This window comes from Podarcis vaucheri (assembly GCF_965113315.1).
Source record: "Podarcis vaucheri genome assembly, chromosome: 8".
Taxonomy (NCBI): Eukaryota; Metazoa; Chordata; class Lepidosauria; order Squamata; family Lacertidae; genus Podarcis; species Podarcis vaucheri.
The window spans coordinates 69,811,749-69,833,678 of record NC_138766.1 but is presented as its reverse complement, the minus strand read 5'-3'; the positions used below and the strand labels follow the sequence as shown (position 1 = coordinate 69,833,678).

The 21,930-nt window shown below is 43.6% G+C and overlaps 1 protein-coding gene across 3 annotated transcripts in view; it reads right to left on the bottom strand.

Annotated features, from left to right (window-relative positions):
- Positions 1–21,930, bottom strand: part of CPQ (carboxypeptidase Q) — a 165,256-nt gene that overhangs the window by 105,801 nt on the left and 37,525 nt on the right. For all 3 annotated transcript variants that reach the window (XM_082235761.1, XM_082235760.1, XM_082235762.1), the window contains one exon: positions 497–704. In XM_082235761.1, the coding sequence (XP_082091887.1) occupies positions 497–704 (208 nt within the window). The remainder of the gene's footprint in view (positions 1–496; positions 705–21,930) is intronic.

The following is a 21,930-nucleotide window of genomic DNA, read 5'->3' as shown; positions in this document are numbered from 1 at the left end:
TCCTTAAGCACTGGTGATAGGACAGTATCCTTCTCTGCCCCCAAGAAAGACAGTGGCACACACGGCTCTGCCCTCCAATGCTTTGTCACCACTTTTTGCCTAATGGTACAACTGGCCCTGTCTATAAGGAATATAGAAATGTGGAGAGTTTGTCTCTGTGAGTGAGCCTGGTGCTGGTAGTTGTGGGCACCTTTTCACCCAATGTCAGAGCTGCTAATGATGGCGCCTGCACCATCTTGTAGTCATCTCTTTTATACCATGCCCTCAACACAGCCATTTTGGTTACAGCATGCCTCTACAACAGCCATTTTGTGACTGGCTCCCACAGTTCTTCCCTACATTTTCTAACGTGGCCACCAGCTCAAAACGGTTGGCAACCCCCGGTTTTAATGTTTTAATGTTGACACCAGACCTCAGTGTGTTTACAGTGAATTTGAAAGCATGAGTTAGGATAATCTCAGTGGCGTGCTTAATTTGTTCCCCAAGTGTCACCCACCTGCTCGGGGTATGTGCTCCCAATGATCTCTGCAACTGTGTTAAAGGAATCAGCATCAGGGTAGGTTTTGGCTCCCATCTTCAGGGTCACAACAATCTTGGTGCCTCGGGAAGACATCCGGCTCATCATTTCAGCATCTTCCACTGAAATGCAGGCAGTGGGAATCTTGGGTACATCAGATTGGTATTCTTGTATCCCAGTGTGTGGGCTATATGGAAAGTACAAAAATTAAACATGTTATACAGTACATAATGACACTATCCAAACAATAGTGCTCCAAAATCTGTCCAGCTCTGCCCACCCATCCTGATGGATTTTTCGAGATCGCTATCAGCCTTGTTATTTTTAACAACTCCTGAGAAAAACATCCCTTCAGCTACCAAGACAACATAGCCCAGTGCTTAAAAACAGGACTTAGGGGTGTTATTTGAAGAAGATTTTCATTATATATATGCAAAGAACTAGCTGTTCCTAATAAATTTATATACTTATGGACCCCTGAGGTAAAGCACAAGATGGTGCCCTCTCTCCATTCCAGGTTCAAGGGCTGACTGGACTGGCTGTTGAATCTTATGCCCTTTTAAAATGTGGGGTCTAGGGGGCAGGTATTCTGTTTTGTTTTTATTGTGTATATTGTCGTTTTATGTTTTGATTTTATTCTGTGAACCGCCTTGAGACCTCTGAATATAGGGCAGTATATAAACTCAAAAAATAAATAAAATAAAATACTTCAACACTCATGACAAGGCATCACCCTCCAATATACCTGTGGCAGCAGGCTAGCTTAAGGGAGTGTACGCTGAGGCATACACCTTGCTGCTGCCTGAGGCAGCTGCCTCATTTTGCCTAATGGAAGGAACAGCCCCTGTCTGGGCACTAACAATTCACAGACCCTAACAGTGCGATCCTACACTTGTCTACTCAGAAGGTACGCCCCACTGAGTTCAAAAAGGCTTGAGTCACATTCACACCATACATTTTGTTAAGTTGTGAGTGAACATATCAGACGACACAGCAATTCTTCAGACAGCTCTGGTTTATTCACAGGCCAGAACAGAACTCAGCTGACGGGTTCAGCCAACCGGCTTATATAGAGCTCAACTACAATGCAACAGTAACAACTTTCTGTAACTATCCAATCACTGAACGTCACTTTCAATTCCTTATTTGCATATGTGGACATGAGTGAAAACTATCTACAGTATCCCCCTGCTGGCCCAGGGTGAGAACTTCAGTACATAACACATTTAAAGCACTATGATACCACTTTAAAGAGTTGTTGGTTCCCCCAAAGAATTCTGGGAGCTGTAGTTTGTTAAAGGTGCCGATAACTGTTAAAGGTAAAGGTACCCCTGCCCGTACGGGCCAGTCTTGACAGACTCTAGGGTTGTGCGCTCATCTCACTCTATAGGCTGGGAGCCGGTGCTGTCCGCAGACACTTCCGGGTCACGTGGCCAGCGCAGCACACAGAAACGCGTTTACCTTCCCGCTAGTAAGCGGTTCCTATTTATCTACTTACACCCGGGGGTGCTTTCGAACTGCTAGGTTGGCAGGCGCTGGGACCGAGCAACGGGAGCGCACCCCACCACGGGATTTCGAACCGCCGACTATGCGATCGGTAAGTCCTAGGCGCTGAGGTTTTACCCACAGCGCCACCCGCGTCCGATAACTGTTAGGAGACCTCTATTTCCCTCACAGAACTACAGAACCCAGAGCCATAAATGAACCATAAATTATTCTTCACAGGGAACTTTGGCAGCTGTAGCTTTGAGAGCACCCTTAACAAACTACAGCCCCCATAATTATTTGGGGGAAGCCATGACTGTTTAAAGTGGTGAAATGTGAATGCGGCCTTATTCCTTGGTAAGAATGCGCAAAATTACCGCCAGAAGAAAAAAAAAGCACAGAGAAATGTGTGGGCTTGGCAAGAAGCTTGGGTGTTATGAGAAATAACTGACTGGGACCCAGTCTCCAAACGTGGTAACATGATGAAGGCTAGCAATAGCCATGCTTGGCAAAGGCAGGCCAGGGGAGCTATGTAAACAGAGGTGCCAGGGATCTACAACTCCTACTTGTGCTCTGTAATATCTCTGCTCCCAGCTAACATACCCCTTTGTGACCTGCAACTCAGCAAGGCTATCTACGTCCTCATTCCAACAAATAGTATATTCTGCTGGGACTGATAAAAGGTGCCATTTCATCATTTGCTTACCGCCTGCTTATCAAATAGCTAACGGAACAAAACAAAACTTAAATCTTGGGAGTGATAATTAAGAGATAAACAGTATGTTTTCAGCATGATATAGTTAATGTAACACTACAACTTAAAGCCAGAATAGGTTGGTATAGCTACACAGCTGTGCCTTTATCACTGGCCAACCACAGAAACCGAACAACATCTAGATAAAACATTGGTTTGTAGTTTGGAATGCGGTGGCAGCCCGGATTTTTCCCCATTCCTTTCTGTTCTTGCTTGCTCATTTATTCTTTTATTCTGAATTTAGAAACTGGGGGAGGGTGCAGGTGTTTTAAATACCAAATCACCTCCCCCTGCCCCCGCTTCCCTCTACCTGCCAGCCACCCAGCAAGCAGGGACTTGCATATGATGAGTCAACATGCATAGGCTTGTACTGTAAGTCTACTGTTTTGTGTTGCTTAATATATGGAGAAGGGATGTATCTCAGCAATGGGGCATCTGCCTTAGATGCTGATGGTCCCAGGTGCAACCCCCAGAATCTCCAGCTAGTTCTGGGAGTGAAGCCGGCCTGAAACCCTGGGGAGCTGCTGCCAGTCAGTGTAGACAATACTACGCTTGATGGACCAATGGCCTTACATAGTAGAAGGCAACTCAATATGCTTTTCCCATGCTCTGTTGCTTTGATCCCTTTATTGTGTTTGTTGTACCCTCCCTCGAAAAAAAAGTATTTTACAAAACCAGGTAGCATTGTTATTATTTGTTGATTCTTTTAGTCTTGTGAGCTGCTTTGGTTGTTGGGAAAGCGGCATATAAGTATTAAGTCAAATCAGAATGTTGTTCAATGGGTTACAGCCTAAATCTATGAAAGGAGTTTACATAACTCATCCTACCTGGGCCAACACTATCTTCTGGGGGGAAGGGGAAGGGGGGCTCATCCACACTTAGCTAGGCTCCACATTTCTAGGTGCAGGTTGGGACTTTCCAGGTCTGTGCCTGAGTGCTGGGTGTGTGCTTTGCCCCTGCGCTTTCCCCATGAAAACCAGTTCTTTACCGCTGGATCCAAGAAAATGGCAAATCCAAATTGCCTTTTGCTCTGATTCAGCGGTAAAGATCAGGTCTTCTGGGGTGAAAGCAGTGGGGGGGGGGAATGTGTTTTGACACAGACTGGGAAAATGCAGAGCTGTGCCATGAAAGTGTGGGGCAAAAGGTAAGTGAGCATTTTTTTAATTATTATTTAATAAATTTGTATACCGCCCTATTTCCACAGGTCTCAGGGAAGTTACAACATAAAATCACAACATAAAAACACAATATACATAATACAAAAACAACCTAATAGCACCCCTCCAACACATTTTAAAAGGGCACTGGGTGTCAGCCAACCAAAGGCCTGGTTAAAGAGGGGGGTTCTTGCCTGGACCCTAAAGGTGCATATAATGAAGGTGTCAGGAGAATCTCCCTGGGGAGAGCATTCTACAAAAGGCAGTTCTCGTGTTGCCACCCTCTGGACCTCTCGTGGAGGAGGCACATGGAGAAGGGCCTCAAAAGATGATCTCAGGGTCCAGGTAGGTTCATATGGAAAGAGGTGGTCCTTGAGGATGAGCCCTCAATCCTACAATCACTTCCAAGAGCCTCACAGAATCTCCTTTGCTATTGTCAAGCTACAGATCCAGATTTTTAAAAGCTATGCTCAGAGAACAAGTTTAGCAAGTATATGGAGTTGAGTATTATCTTTCTTTCTTTAAAGATTCCTCCCGCATGCCCCGTTCAATAAGTTTATTGTGCTAGCCAAAGGACACAACAATTACATCAAAATATACCTATATACAAACATAGTAAAAATAACCATCAGCAATATGAAATAAGAAAAATCAGAAGTGCCATCAGCTAACTCAACTTCAGATTAAACTTCAGAGGCACCAAAACAATTTACAGCAATGTTGTCTGTCTAGCTCTGTCTTTTTCATTTATTTTGCAGCCACTGCAATATATATAGGAAAATTTAATGACGCTCAGGATACTGATCTTAGACTGTCTTCTTGCAAAAACCTGACTCAGATTGTGATGCTTCAACAAGTGAAAGACATGTCTGGAGTCAATCAATGATACCAGTTGGAAACAGGATATAAAGCTCGCCTGGATAAAGTGAGCAAAATTACATGATTATATAATGCAGGATAGCCTTTCACAGAATGTTAATGCTGCAGGAAGCAATCCTAGTTCATCCTTAGCAAAGCTTGGAGGTAACATAACTTCTCTATGAACAGCTGATCGGAAGAGAAAGCTGTTTTCATATAGGCTCTATTATCAAATAAGCCCTATCTACTTTGGAGCAATTTGGAAGAGAACAAATCAAACTGGAAGGCTGTTTTCTTTTTGCCCCAAGAAAGAACTTGCATGTTTCAAATGCATCAGATATCAACTTAGCAATAAATCATTTCCTCTACTTTCTCTGTAGAAGCAGACAAAAATTATTTAACAGCAAAGGGGTGTACTAAGGGAAACGTGTTCTGTAACAATAATATTTCTTCAAACAGAAAAGGAAGCAACTTGGCCTTTCTGATCTGGTGGACCTAAGGTTGAAGAAATCTGTATTAAAGGTTAAGATGTGGTGTAAGTACCGTAATACCGCAACTTACACACATTTAACTTGGCAAAAATAAGAAATAAGTAAAAAGTGGGTGGGTGTCTGGGGAAAAAGACTTCAGCAATCCCACCTGCCATTGCAACCAATGTGTTTTGACTACCACGATGCTGTCAACAAATAGTTGCAGATCCACATAGGACCTTCTTGGACTCCCAATTTGGTACTTTTAGGAGGCTGGAAATATATTGCGGAACAGCCAAACAGCATGTGTTGAATGGGCCTTTTCTTTGTGTTTAATAATGACACAATTCACTCCCATCACTTCCACAGTCTGCCACGCTGCCCTTGTTTAAGAGCTAGCAAAGGTGGGATTTGCCCATGGAACCATATTAAATTGCACTGCAGCGCTTGTTAACTGAACAAAGCATCTAAAAGTCACAGATTTCGAAGAAGCGCAATTAACAGAAACAAGGACCTGAGACCTTGAACTGGCTGGCAACTCAAAGACATGCTACACATACTCAGAACATGATTCTCCTTCATTCCTCAGACCCTTTGCCTGAAGAGGCCTTTGAAGATCAAGCTAAATATTTAATCTGCAAATGTTTGAAGCTAAACGACAACAAAAGTACATTAATTAGAAAATGGCTTTGGCTTCTGTCTTGTTATAAAATATGACTAAGGACATTGTAGCTAAGGTTGCCTGTACTGTGTGGTGCTTGGGTATGATTAGCCTTTGACTTCCCTACTGTCTGATTTCCACTGTTGCCATGTGAACAAAACAAGATAGAAACCCAGCAAAACAAAACAGATTAATCATAAAAATGGCAACAGTTGGCAGGGACTTAGGGACAGGTGTACTACCATGAAGAGTCATTTGTTTGCTATTTGAAATGGACTAAATTTCAGCTGTAGTGTCCTGTATACTTTATATATGGCTATATCACATCACACATACCCAAAACGTTCAATAATCACACAAGGACGGATTAAGGCATGGGATGATTAACGTGTTTGAGATTTCGCCGTTTGCTTTGTGCTTCCCAATTTAGTAGGGTTTACTTGCTTCCTGATTTCATAAAAGGTTTACACCCATCTTATAGAAAAGCAGCAGCAAACATATTCCCAATAGATGGGGATTTATAGAACCCAAAGAGAGCATCTAATATTGAGCTAATATCATTTGTGAGAGTCGACTACATTGGAGTCATTGTTTTGCCACTGACTTCTGAACAAACCTACTCAGCTGACATTTTCAACATTTGTCTGCATATCCCTTCCTGTGGGCCTTAAAATTCCTCTTGCATTGTAAACAGCTTGTGTTAATACCGGGAGCAGCAGGCATTCAAGGAAAAGGGCTGAAGGATGAATTGATATTCTCTTTTGCTTTATTTTGAGGCTTATACTTTTTTCCACTCTTTCCAACAGGTGTCAGCTACACAGCAAACTCTTGGTTAAATTTAAATGCCCTGGGAAAACTATGATTCAGTGGAACAACAGCTTGGATGACAAATGGTACACTATAACAGATGGCAGTTACTGAAGAAAGTGACAACATTGATGTCTCGTTCTGGGCTTGCTAAATTCTGGTTTATTTACCTCTTCATTAATTATTACAAATCTAAATAAATCTGCATTCATGATTAGGTTTCAAATTGTACATTTCAGGGAAACTTGAGCTAACCAGCATTAGAATGTACAGGAAAGAGAACACATTTTTCATACTATGTTCTTCAGACACCGGATTATTCCCACGACTCTCTCCTAGGACGCATTTATGTGGAAATGACTTCAAGGCACTGCCATATACACACACGATTGGCTCCCAGTAGGACCTTTGAATGCAAACTGCTTCCAGGGTCTTGCGTTTCACAGGTCTGACCAGGAATTCATTGCATATAGTTCTCGCTGGCAGCCATACGTGTGGAACACAGGAGTCGGGTGGTTTCTGAATGCGATGCAAGAAACAGGATGTGTGGTTGAATCCCATGCAGGTTTACTTGAAAGCCCAATTGTCCTTGCCCACCAGGTCCCCAGAAATCACATTTGCCTTGTGTAGGTTGGATTCCCTTCTCCCTGGTATGTCTCAACCTCCTCTCCCACTCTCCCCATTTATGATTGCAGTGCTCTTCCCCATTGAGTTTCCCGTTGAGTTCCATTCTTCCTATTGGCTCTATCCTCTCTCCGTCACAAATAGCATGCTCTGTACACACAGGAATACTGTTTGCAACACTGTCTGTGTAGGATTCCTGCTCTCAAAGAGGCTTGTTGCCTATAGGTTCTGTCTGAAGGCTTCCTCCCAGCTGCTGGGCTCTACTGCAGCTTGGTTGTTGAGACTGTAATGGCACCTGTCCCTTTCCTTCCCTTTGAACCTGCTTCTCATGCAAAAGGGTTGTTGTGTGACCTGTGTTTGAGGTGTCAAGGAATTTGAACCCCTGCCTGAGGGATCCTTGTGGTATGGCTCCTCCAAAGCCCTGAAATGTGATACTGGCTGTGCTGGAGAAAGTGCTGTGGTCTCCCTGGAAGTGGGCTTATGCCTTGTTTGCGTACACACCATGCATTTAAACCACATGACTTTCCCCAAAGAATTCAGGGAACTGTAGCTTACCCCTCACAGAGCTACAATTCCCAAGACCTTAACAAGCTACATCTCTCCAGTGTGGTGTAGTGGTTAAGAGCGGTAGACTAGTAATCTGGTGAACTGGGTTCGCATCTCTGCTCCTCCACATGCAGCTGCTGGGTGACCTTGGGCTAGTCACACTTCTTTGAAGTCTCTCAGCCCCACTCACCTCACAGAGTGTTTGTTGTGGGGGAGGAAGGGAAAGGAGAATGTTAGCCACTTTGAGACTCCTTTGGATGGTGATAAAGCAAGATATCAAATCCAAACTCCTCCTCCTCCTCCTCCTCTTCTTCTTCTCAGGGTTCTTTGGGAGAGGTCATGTGCTTAAAAGTGTACAGTGCGTACACAGCCAGAGTACAGAACAAATTACATGACGTCATCATGGCATTCCCACTCCTCCCATATGTTGACTGGTGCCTTTCCATCATGACTAATGGGGCTGCACCATTGGGAACAACTGTGAGAATGGTGAGTAATGGATTTATTGGGCATTTTATGAGAGTGGTTGTCAATGTTACCATGTTAGTTATTTCTCCCCTGGCTATTATTGTGGTTTGGGTGTTTCTGCTAGGAGAGCACACTGCTATGAGTTTGTGGGTGCCAAAGTTCTAATCCTTAGAATCTTAGTGAGTGTTAAAATATGTCAGGCTAGCTTCATGAGGTGATCACCTGGGCCATAAGCCATTAAGGGAAACAAAGGAAAGGTCATAGGTCAGTATCAGAACAGAGCAAAGGGAGCTCTGCTCCAGAAGCAGAATCCCCGGACTTCCAGGTTAGCGCCACCGGCAATGGCGGATTTCCTCTGATCTGGAGGAATCCGCTCTGTGAAAATCAGGGTCTGGACCGCCACAGCGAGGCAGAGACCCATCAAAAACCACAGGCGGGAGAAGCCTGTGGACCTGGGATTCGGCTGGCACCTTTTACGCCTCCCCTACTCACGGGGAAACCCGGCTACGGAGATCCGGAGCGACGTGGGGTGATCGGCACGGTGCTTCGAATCGATTGCTATTTTCACAGAGTGAAGCTGCATTGCTGTTGTCGGAGAGCGCTGACTTTTTTTCTGTGGACAATTGGACTCTAAACAAGTACCCGTGAGTAGAACGGAAAATTGGATTATTAAACTTCATAATTTGGCACCGGAGTGGGAAGGTCTAAACAGGAAGTCCGCCTTCCGCTTTTGTAAATAGCTTGAAGCAAAGTCATCGCAAGCTAAAGTCTGGAAAGTTATCTGTAAAGGACTAAATTTCCATCGGTTAAAATTATAAAAACCCCCCTTGGAAGCAGGAGAAGAGGGGGGAAATCTTAAATTGTTCAAGCCTGCAGGAGAGGGAGTAAAGAAAGATAAATTCCTATCGTCTTGAACCTGGGAACGGGCTGTCAAAGATAGACGTTTTGGGAAAGTTCACTGACTGTGAATAATAACGTATGTTGACAGATAGTCAAATAAGAGAAACATATTGACTCCAATGTTTCCTTTTGCACTAAAAAGGAACAAAGATTTGAAAAACGAAAGCAATTTTGTTGCTGGATCTGCTTGTAAAAGGATGGATACAAATAGAAATTGTTTCCTCTAGAGGGAGCTTTTGAACTGTTGTTGGAGTGGACCTGGGGAACTCTACAGCTGTAGAGATTAAGGATCATGAGAAACAGACATTGACCTTGGACAAGAATGTTGACACAGGAAGCCTTAGTGTCTGCTTTGTGCAGGACAAGTGCTTTGTTGGAGCAGCTTCATGCGAAGATGGATTTGATGACTACTGCAATTGATAATTTCGGTCAAACAGTGAACACTGATATAGAACCTGCTCAAGAATTGACCCAGGAATTTGCCCTGACAGGGCAAGCCACGGAGAAGACAAAGGAGGAGGTTGTTGTTGAACCTCAAGTAATACAAGTCGAGAGAGATGTGGCCTTGCAGGAACATAAGCTGCCGTTTCTGATGACTGAATCTGGAGTGAGTCAGACTTGGAGAGACGGAGTCCTGTCGGGACTGGAGATGGCAAGTTGGTCAGATCCTCCTATGCAGGGATGTCCTGACTTTTGGGATTTGGTTTTGGGCCAGGAGGAGATTGGAGTGGCCGAGGCCCTCAACTTTGGAGGGACATTGAAGTATGCTTTGGAATATTTTTTGGATTTTAGTGCTAACCATGGAGAACGGGCTGACCGGTCGAGAAGGGATAAAGACAGTCTTAGGTTGTTCCCCCGAGATCTACTCCTCAGAGACAAAGGAAGGAAATTAAGTACAAGACCAGCAGAAGACAAAGTAAAGTGCAGGTACAATTATGAAGAAGATCTGCAGAAGGGACATGGAAAAGAGTTAAGAGCCTCGGACATAAGATCACCAGGTTGATGGACTAGATGGAACAGACAGAAAGGACTGACAGAACCCGAGACCAGGAAGAAGAGACGGTGGATGAAGATTGGCAGAAAGTTTAAAAATTCATTTAGAGAAATATTGCAAAATTAATGACTGTTAGGAAAATCTTGGAATGAAACTATTAGGCTTTAGTAGAAATGTTATAAGGAGTTATGTATAAATAAGTTTTTAAGTTCTAAGGTTTTTTCTTTTTTATGGTAAGATAAGGCTAAAATAAATTAAGACAACTAAAGGACAGAATACAGTGAAAGATGGAAAGGATTTGCTGAGATAATTAATAGTTAGAATACAAAAAAGGGAGGTGTGAGGAGGTCGATGAAACAAGTTAATGAAGATAAGGATATGGGAATATTGGATTTGTTTTTAAATTTATTCTTTTGTTCTTGTTTTTGATTTTAGTGTATTGTATGTTTTGTACTTTTTATTCTCTTTTTACTGATTTGTATTGTTTAATCTCTTTTTTCTTGCTTTTTCTTTTTTTTATGTAACTTTAAATTCCCAATAAATATCATTTAAAAAAACAACAACAACAGAAGCAGAATCCCTGCCCCAGCTCTTAGATGGTTAGAAGGACAAAAAGTCTGAGCTTTTAGGGCAGAGTTTTGTGCGACGTGAGGGAGAGAAAACCAGTTGCAGACTGGTAAAGGCAGCAAGCTGTAAAGCGAGAGAAGCAGAGAATTATGTTTTACGTCTGTTTGAATTCAGGGCTGCGGCTATGGGAGAAACAAGGCCCTTTTGGGGTGCTGATGTTGTGATCCCCTCCATCGTAGTCTCAGGTTGTAGGTACAGTCATACCTTGGTTTTCAAACAGCTTAGTTCTCGTTTTGGCTCCTGAATGCCGCAAACTCGGAAGTGACTATTCTGGTTTGCGAACTATTTTTGGAAGCTCAACGTCTGACGGGGCTACCAAGGTACAACTGTATATGTAAATAAACCATGTATAATAAAGACACCAGTCTCCACTGTGCCCCATTCCCAAAAGAAAACAGACCCTGAGAGCGTCTGGAACCTCTGCAATCTCGCACCGCTCAGAGACTGGGGAACTATCTTGCTATAGGATTGGAGGGGTTGGCTTGGATGATGCCCATGGGCCTGTGGTTTTGTATCTACCAAATGGGCAGGGGCATAGGAAAGGGTGGGTGGGGATGGTCTGCCCCGAGTGCCATCCCAGAGTGGGGTGACAAAATCCTCCCTGGGCAGATCGCTGCTACGCTGATCATCCCCTGGGGCGGATCGCCACCACGCCTGTGGCGTTTGCCCTCCTAGGTGTGTGACATCATACTGGGGTTCATAAGGAAAGGGTTAACTAAGTGTAAAATGATTAACCAATAGGAACCCAAGGGGAGGAGTTGGAGTTAGAGTTGTTAAGAAGTCAGTCTGGAGTTAGAGAAGAGAGAGGGAGGATAAGTCTGTGGGTTGGGCTAGTCTGATGTGAGAGAGTGAATCTGTTAAGAGGAGTCAGTCAAACAGTTGAGATAATCAGTCAGAAGGTATTAGGCAGGTATAGGCCGGTAAAGAAACTAAGGTTAAGAAACTGACAAGAAAATTATCTGAAAAACCATAAACTTGTTAATGCTTATGAAATAAACTTGTTTATTTGGTTTAATTTAAACAACTGTCTGGACCCAGTGTGTACCCGAGAGTAATGGGTTGGTGGCAGCGGGGAAGCGAGCACAGTGGTGGCACAGGGATCAATAGACCGTCAAATGTCCGGGGACCCTGTGTGATCGCCACCATGCCAAACACCCCCTGGGCGGTTCGGCCGGCCCCCGGGTGCACGGCATGTGTGCTGCTCTGGGTGCCCGAGCGGCTAGCTCTGCCGCTGCAAATGGGAGTTGATATTAGAAGGAACTCCAGTTTGCTACAAGCACCCCTATCTGCATGACTGAAGACTAGTGCTGTAGTTCAAAACATCTGGAAGGCATCACATTGGCTACCCTGATTTAAGCTAATGCAGCCCCAGATGTTGTTGAACTACAACCCCCATCATCCGTAACTGTTGCCCCTGCTAGCTATGGATGATGGGACGTGGGGGACTTCCGGGTTGGCGCCATCGCCGAATGGCGGACTCCCTCCGAGCTCCGGAGGGAGTCGGCTCGGCAGGGGCTGGGTCCTACCGCGCCGGCGACGCGGGGACCCTTAAAAACCACAGGCACGGGCCCCGTGGACATGGTGACTCGGCTGGCACCGTTAGCGCCCTCCCGACTTGTGAAGGAGCCTTTTTAAAGGCTACGGATCGGGTGCCGGGGAGTGGCGTGGTGCTGTGAGTCCTCCGCTTCCCCTGCCGAGTGCAGCCACATGCCATTCGACAGAGAGCGCTGGCTTCTTCCTTTGGAAATTCGGACATTTGGCGATAACCTGTGAGTAATTGGGCAACCGGGTATAAAAGGAGGAAAAAAAGGAATTTTTTTCCGGATTCGGCACGAGCGGGGGGGATCCAAAAAGGAAGTCAGTCCCCCCCCCCCTGATTGTAAACATGCTAAAACAAGGACTGGGAAACCAAGATCGATTCAGAAGTTTATTGATGACAAAAATTATTAACTCCACGATGTGAACTACAAGAATTGTGCTGAAGGAGAAGAGTGGAGGGTGAGAGGAAAAAGGCAACCTCCCCCCGGGAACCGGGGCGATTCGGAGAGCCTGGCGAAGAGAGATGGAGAATTTGACAGCTGTCAAAGGAGCTGTCAAAGCTAGAGAATATAAAGAGGACTTTGTTACAAGTATTCTGCTGGTTAATTTTGTTACAATTTGATATAATATGGACATAAACTGTCGGGGAAAAAGAAACAACAATTTGACTTTTGGATTAGAGGATACAAAGTTATTGCAATCCCCCTAGAGGGGTTTCGGGACATTACAAGTGTCGTATGTGGAAAACTACTCTGGGATGTGCACAGGTCTTATCTCCTGGGAAAGCTGTAAAACTGAAATACTATTTTGTCTACAGAGGTGACCATAATACAATAGAATCTTCTATTGAAGCAAGAAAGGAACTGGACGTAAGTCTTTGTCCCTGAATAACAAACCTCTGTAGAGACACTAAATCTTGGAACAAGAATGTTTTAACAGCTGAACAAGACAGAAACCTGAGAAAGTAAGAAATAAAAGAGCAAAGGACTAACTACGACACGGAAAGAACAACGGGAGGAGCAACAAATGATTAAGGAAAACCAAAGGCCTCTATTAGACTGGATTTTTGAAGTTAAATATTACCAAAACAACCAAACCTAAAGAAAACCGGCAAGATGGATTGAGATAAATTTTGGCTGTGGACTTAAGACCTCCAGGCCGACAACATACAGACAGATGGACATGGGGAATCTAAACCGGGGAAGGGAGGGGGAATCTTAGAATCCAAAGGCTATGTAATCAACTTTTTGAACTTTCCTATATTTTCTACCTTATATTCTTTATAACTTTGATCTTATATGTTTTTGTTTTTACTTTTTTTAAGAAAGGGAGAACTCGTGGAAGGAAATGAGAACTGATCTTGGGGGAAAAATTTTGTTTTATTTTAAGATGAGGAATGTTGTTAAGATTGTGTAAATTTAAATTGGCTTATGAGTAAAATGTATTAGGTTTAAATTGGGAATGAGAGCTTGTGGAACCAACTTAGGAAAAGGGGAATACAGTCGGGAGGGGAAGGAGGGAGTCCCAGAAAGAAGGCTATGAAAAGAAGGGTCTAAATTTGTTTCTCTTTTTCTTTCTTTTCTTTATCTTTTCTATTTTTCCTATTCTGTTATTATTAGAAATTTTAATAAACATGATTAAAAAAATAATAATGATGGGACGTGGAACAACATATGGGGACCCAAGGTTGAGAAAGCCTGAGCTGGCACAGTACCCTTAATATTTAGATCAAGTGCCCAATATTCTGATCATCTACACATCAATCCTCCCATTTTAATCAATTTCTGTGACCAAAACATAACTTATGCTGCAGAATTCCTCTCAGGTAGGTCCCAATGAACTCAGTAGGAGTTTCTTCTGAATAGACATAGTAATAATAAATTTGGAAATAGGATTGCGCTGCCTTCCCAATTTATTGTAATAATTACATTCTACCTTTGGGGGAGGGGGGCAAAAGCAAATCAATACCATGCATTCAAATGCTTGGATAGAAGACTAAATATTTGAAATTCTGTTTAATGATTTTTAAGTCAATGTTTGCTTTTTAAGGTTTTGTTTTTGCCAAGATTCTATTGCTCTTGGCCCAAGAGGGCATCATTTCGGAGTCTTCTGAAATGTTGACAACTTGGTGCCAAAAGCTGCTCCTGGGAGAAAATGTGGATTGCTTAACAGGGAGATTCAATGTTTGTTTTTCAACCAGCATAATTTCCTATAAACTGTGGAGACTCTCTGGTAGGACCAAGTGGGAACCTCGTCAAAGTCAACTGCAAAACTCCTTTCATTTCAGTAGGACCAAGATTTGGCTCCAACAAAGAAGTGTGGGGTTAATATGTGGCTTCCTCAAGATGATCCAAGTACACTGGGTCTACACAGGGAGCTCAGACAATTGTAGCTCTGTGAGGGGAATAGGGATCTCCTAACAACTCTCAGCACCCTTAAACTATAGCTCCCTTAATTCTTTGAGGGAAGCCATGGGTACAATTGCCAGAGTTCCCTGTGAAAAGGGATTGTTTGCTAACCGTTCTTGAAACTGAAGCTCTGTGAGGGGAGCAGGAGTTTCCTAACATCTCTCAGCACCCTTAACAGCTCCCAGAAGTGGCACAATACAGCTTCATAGCTGTAGAAAGGGCCTTAGTATAGAAGGGAAAAACATATGTTTTTGGCTCCAGCTCCATTACTGAGAAATCGGGTGCCAGCTTTTTCTTCCTGTGGCCCAGCAGGCCTCTGGATGCAGTCTCTATACATCCAATGAAGTGGTCAGGTGGAAACAGCACTTCCAGTCCACCTGTCTTAAAATAAAAATGTTCAGAAAGCCGTGCAACGTGAGCTGACAATGCCTCCTGATGCTGACTGACAAAGGGCTCTGTGTCCAGCTGAGCCCTACTCAGTGCCGTTTGTCAGGGCGGACAGAGAAGGAAAGACACAACAGGTGGTTAAGAGGAAGCGTTCGAGGCAGACAATCTCTGCTGGCTAGGACATTGTCCCTTGTCGCCTGCAGACATGAAGGATAGGCTTTGTCACCGTGGAGTGGGCAGCAGTGACATTAGGCCTGTATGTCATCCATGTTACTTTTTTGGAGTAGACAGAGAGAGAGAGAGAGAGAGAGAGAGAACGAGAGAGAGAGAGAGCAAACGTGGTTCTTTTGTATTAGATAGTTTTTGGGTGACCTCTAATGTTGCAATAGCATCTGAGAATGACACACAACTCTTTCCACCTAAGAGTAAGATGAAATGGATGCTTGGCACCCCATTTAATCTCTCCGTTCATTTCAACTGATTTATTTATTCATTAAAAAATAAAAATAAGAAACACCCACTGCCATTACCTACTGACATCAGAGCAGCAAGCTTTGGCAGATTCAACCCGCATTCCTTATTTTCAGACTTTTCACTGTCTTTTAAAACTGGCACTGAAATGTACATTTCCACCTCTAGCCCCAAATGTTGTGCGGTGTGTTATGGGGAATACATTTTGGTAGAGTACAAATGCACTAAAAGTTATTTGTTTTAAGGAAAAAATCCTGCCTATGTGTCATAGCAGGAACTTTTAAAAATCACTGCATGACGTCAGAAGCCATGGCAAGGAATCCCAGACATTAGCACATAAGCAACGGGATGCAAAAGACAAGTATTTTTCTTTCTTCAATCCAAGCTTGCCAACACAAACTATTTTATAAATCACAAATAAAAAGAGTTCATAAACTCTAGGTGATCTCTGCGTGCCAGCATAAGGATATTTCCAGACATGGGCAACTTAGCAGTACTCAATCATTGCTGTTCTTCTCTAAGCTGCAAGCGGAATAGCAACTCTGCTCCCGGCTGACATTTTGCAGATAGGCTTCTAGTCCATATTGCCCCAAGATGGACAGTTTTCATTGGGACCAAAGTGTGAGGTAAAGGGTTAAAATCAGGCAAAGGCAAACTCGGCCCTCCAGATGTTTTGGGACTACAACTCCCACCATCCCAAGCTAACAGGGCCAGTGGTCAGGGATGATGGGAGTTGTAGTCCCAAAACATCTGGAGGGCTGTGTTTGCCTATGCCTGGGTTAAATCCTCCTTCATGGCTCTTCTGATCATGATTCCTAACCCCCCACTGCAATGTGGGGAAGGGGCAGCAGAGAGAAAAGAAACACATATAAAGACAATGCTATTTGGAACGGTTAAAAATTAAACTAATATAACTTATTTCTAGAGAGAAGTATGGATCATAGAGAATGAAATGGCTAGACCAATCCATACAAGCCATAACTAGCCTCCAAACCTACTGAACTGCTGTGCAATAAGTCATTATGAATCTGTTGCATTATGCTTCTGAGGTCAATTTTCTGAACCTGGGAGGGGGGGGAGAGGGAAATGAACAGGAAAATATAGGAACAGGTTGCTGTCTTCACAAGGTCATGCAGATACCCCAGAGAAAGTGATTGAACAAGGTGTGCCTATTCCACAATAAATTTCTAGTGTGGAAGCAGCCTAGGTTATTCAATACAATACTGTATTGTATATCATGAAAAATGTCCTTGCTTTTCGGTGCATTAATAAATGCGCAAAAGCCTTGACTGCTTTTTGTAAACCAAAGGACTTTCCTTTGTTTTTGTTTTAACTCAAGAGTTCCGTTTCATTTGTGTTCATTATTCACGATCCATTATTAAACAGAACAAATCCTTTAACCGCTTTTTGTGAACAAGGTTTGGGTTTCATCATTCTCATTACAGCTCTCAATGTGCTCATTTGGTTCCAGCTGCTCTTTCACACAGCATAACTATATTTCTTCAAGCAGTGCATTTGGCCTTTTTTCCTTGGGAAATCATGTATAACGCAGAGGACTGGCGAGACAACCAGGCTGAGAACCATTGCTTTATCACTTGGGACCTCCATCCCAAATCAGTCTAGGGGCTTGAGGGAAGACAGAGGATGAAGTTGCAAGTGGAGGATGCCTAGTGTTGGACCTTTCAAGGGTTAAGTTGATGATCAACGCCCACCTTTGAAGGTTCCCAAGCTTTCAGCTCAGGTGCTTAATGTCCAGGGCTGTTCAAACATTAGTTCCCTCCAGTCCTTCCTTGCTGACGTTAGGAACAAGAGGTGTGGGAGGGGACAAGGAGAGAATCAAAGGCCTTTATGAGTATGTATGTGCTCTGAATTATGCCAGAAAAGTACAGATCCCAGGAGATCCCAGAGAGTCATTTCCTCCCTCAGGTTGGGAGGAAAACAACAGCGTCTCCTATTCACCAAGAGGCCGCTGTAGAGGGGGCTGTCAGGAGCTCGTCCTACACTGAGTAGGACCCTGGCAGAGACACATGCCTGACTGGCATGTTCTCTCCCTCCTGGTCGATCGCTCGGGAGCTTCAGAAGCTTTCTTCAGTCCGATGCCAACAGACATCGGCACACTTAGGGATCCGCAGAGTCTTCGCAGCTTGTGTAACAGAACTCAGCAACTCAGCATTTTGGCTGATCTACGTTTATTTACATATAAACACACACGGAGCACTGCAACATGGCTCCCTCTCTCCCCAGCATCAGACAGCTAAGAGAAAGGACAATAGTCCCACTTCACGGAACACAGTAACACAAACATCCTGTCTCCATCACTTCCCACTCAGTGGAGTCAAAATATACACCATCATGTGATAGACAACAATCCCATGACTGCAATCAAGGAGCAGGAATTCTAACAGGGGCATGGTTGGGGGGGGGGACTGCTGAGAAGAAGGCAAATCCAGCCTCCAAGGAGCACACCACAGCTGTTGTTGCCCCAGCAGTAGCAGCAGCAGCAAATGCATTCCTTGAAGGCCAGATCCTCTGCCCCTGTGGATTCTGCCGCCTGAGGTGGTCACCTCGCCTTGCCTCATGGGTGAACCAGCTCTGTACTTCCCCACCCTTTCCCTCATGATTAACCCATGAGAATGACAGGAAAGAACTGTATGAAAGTATGCCACCCTAAATTTTACCGCTTTGTTCCTGCAATTTTCTGGGTTAATGGGGCTGCAAATGCATATTTTTCTGAAAGTGATTAACATGGAAATGAGCACTAAACTTCCACTATATTCTGCTAGATTTTTGGATTTTACATTGTGTGAAAGCTCAAATTTCATGTGAAATTAACAGGGTAATGTTGGGGGGATGGAATTAATTGGCCTTGTGAATGCAGCCGTGGTATGAACTAGTCTTGCAACTTTTTTCTACTATGACCAAATGCTCTAGAAGAAAAACCCACAGACCCATCAAGCATGGCTGCTTTTTAAAGATGGCTACTGCAGCTACTCTTTTCTGAGAAGTCCCATAAAAGACAGAGCACAGGCTCTGCATGTATAAGATCCCATAGTTCAGGAGGATTGGTAACCTTTTGTAGAGTATCTAAAGAGCTATTGTAAACATGTAAAAACGAAAATAGGATTTGAATGAAGAACTACAATAAAACATGTATCTGAGAACAAGCAGAAAGGATGGGGTATTCAGTAATTATAATATGCAGCAATGTTAGAAAATATGGGGAAACCATGGAGGGGTGGAGGGGAAGCTAAATGATAAATGAATATTAATTGGAAAATAAGTATTGTGTATTAAATTTGGGACACGGGTGGCACTGTAGGTTAAACCACAGAGCCTAGGGCTTGCCAATTAGAAGGTCGGCGGTTCTAATCCCCGCGACGGGGTGAGTTCCCGTTGTTCGGTCCCTGCTCCTGCCAACCTAGCAATTCGAAAGCACGTCAAAGTGCAAGTAGATAAATAGGTACCGCTCCAGCGGGAAGGTAAACGGCATTTCCGTGCGCTGCTCTGGTTCGCCAGAAGCGGCTTAGTCATGCTGGCCACATGACCCGGAAGCTGTATACCGGCTCCCTCAGCCAATAAAGCGAGATGAGCGCCGCAACCCCAGAGTCGGTCACGACTGGACCTAATGGTCAGGGGTCCCTTTACCTTTACCTATTAAATTTGTAAATTTGAAACACACACACACAAAAGATCCCACAGTTCAACACTTCAGTATAGTTGGCAAGACTCAAGGCTTCTGCCAAAGAACTTGAAGGGCCACTGCCAGTTATAGTAGACACTACCAGGATAGACAGACTGACCAGTAATAGCAGACTCACAATAGCAGACTTTTTCTTTTGGTCCTGTTGGTTTTTTTTAGTAAATCTACGCTTTCCCTGCAAAACCCCCCACAATTTTCTGGTTTTCAGAAATCAGGACCAATAGTCTGAAGCTCAACCCGTTTTAATAGCCAGGACTGCAGACAGGCTGTCTCAAAAGGCCCTCACTAGTTTTCTACTGTTTTTACAATCCACTTGCATATCATAAATGTTAGATAGAGCTCATTTCTGAAATGCCATGATTCAATTTTCATATGCTGTGGGGTGAGAATAAGCAATTGCTTCATTTCTTTACAGTGAAAAGGCCAAAGTACACCTTGCATTTGCCAAAGTGATCAGACCCAAGATGTTCTGCTGCCTGAGGTGAAAGACAAGATGCCCTCCCTACTAATTCCATGTACAGAAGCCAACTGGAGTGGCAACTGAATCTTGAACACTGGTAATGGGTCAACATCCTCCACTAAGTAGCTTATGGAACGCAGGGCCAGTCGCCTGGCACAAAGATCTCAGTTTCTGCTCCCTCAACACCACCCTTTAGCATGTTCTACCTAAGGCAGTCACCCTACTGCCTAATGATAGGGCCAGTCTTCATGATGATGCCTCAATAAATGGACTCCTCTAGGTTGGAAAAAATATAAAAAACATACAGTCCAAACAAAGCAAAATGTGTCCTTGTTTCAGTTAGCACTAGTGTTTGGTCTAAAGCAAAATTTGTAATGAATGTGCTTGTTATTTCTTGAGAGAAGCCAAAAGAGTCAATAATGCTACCAATAACCTCTCAGAGGAGGTTTCACATATGCCTAGTTATAGTTAATAAAGATAAATTTTGGTGGATGTTTGGAAATATCCTAGTATCACAGAACCTGTATGCAAAAAGCTGTCAATTTTGATTCTAGGCAATGTTGAATTTGGGAACAATGAAAATAATTTCTTCAAGTAACAAACAGGAGGGACCACATTGACCATCAGACTTTTACTTGAAACTAGGACACTTGAATTCAAATTGCAGCCCCTGGGATGGCCTTGAGCAAATTACTACCTCTCAACTCCCCACTCTGTAAAACACAGATAGCAGAAATGTCCCTTAACAAACATTTCTTTGTGATAAAAAATGTTTTTTAAGAAATAAACATTATAAAAAATTTAAACACTAGAAGCACCTCAACTTAGGAATAGCTAATAAGGAATAATATCACTATTTCTACCAAAAAAAATAATAATTATCACTTATGGTAACTAAAACTAATTTAAGACCTTTTTGATTTCTTGTTGATATATTTTCACTGCTAGGGTGAGAGGTGGCTTGTTTTATTTTATGCCTCTGGTGTCACAATAATTTGCTGCCCTTGGGTATTATGCACATTGACTTGTGTGTACATTCGTATTCATGCCCCAATATCTTATGAGAGGGTAGTATATACCTTTATAAATACATATTTGCTACTTCACTTCAGGCAGTAAAACTGAGCCAGCCTTGCATCTGTAGGCATGGAGAGGCATCTCTTCCAGCAGACATTTTAAAGAACGTACTGGATTTTTCAGTGTATAAGACTACAGTGGTACCTCGAGCTGCAGATGCTTCAGGTTACAGACTCTGCTAACCCAGAAATAGTACCTCGGGTTAAGAACTTTGCTTCAGGATAAGAACAGAAATTATGTTCTGGTGGTGCGGCGGAAGCAGCAGGAGGCCCCATTAGCTAAAGTGGTACCTCAGGTTAAGAACAGTTTCAGGTTAAGAACAGACCTCCGGAATGAATTAAGTTCTTAACCCGAGGTACCACTGTATATTTCCTCCCAAATATTTTAAGGTTAAAATTGGGGGTTGTCTTATACACGGAATGTTGCAATTATTTACAGTGGTACCTCAGGTTACAAACACCTCGGGTTACAGACTCCACTAACCCAGAAATAGTACCTTGGGCTAAGAACTTTGCCCCAGGATGAGAACAGAAAACGGCAGCGGCGTGGCAGCAGCGGGAGGCCCCATTAGCTAAAGTGGTACCTCAGGTTAAGAACGGTTTCAGGTTAAGAACGGACCTCCAGAACGAATTAAGTCCGTAACCAGTGGTACCACTGTATTTCTTAATTTTGGGCTAAAAAAATAGGGGTCGTCTCATACATGGGGGCATCTTATATAGTGGTGCCCCGCAAGACGAATGCCTCGCAAGACAGAAAACCCGCTAGACGAAAGGGTTTTCCGTTTTTGATCTGCTTCGCAAGACGATTTTCCCTATGGGCTTGCTTTGCAAGACGAAAATGTCTTGCGAGTGTTCCAATTCCCCCCCCCCCGCTTCCCCCCTTTTTCTAAGCCGCTAATATCCTTTTAGCCACTAATCCGCTAAGCCTTTAATAGCTGCTAAGCCTTTAATAGCCGCTAAAACGCTAATAGTGCTAATCCGCTAAGCCGCTAATAGGGTTGCTTCGCAAGACGAAAAAACC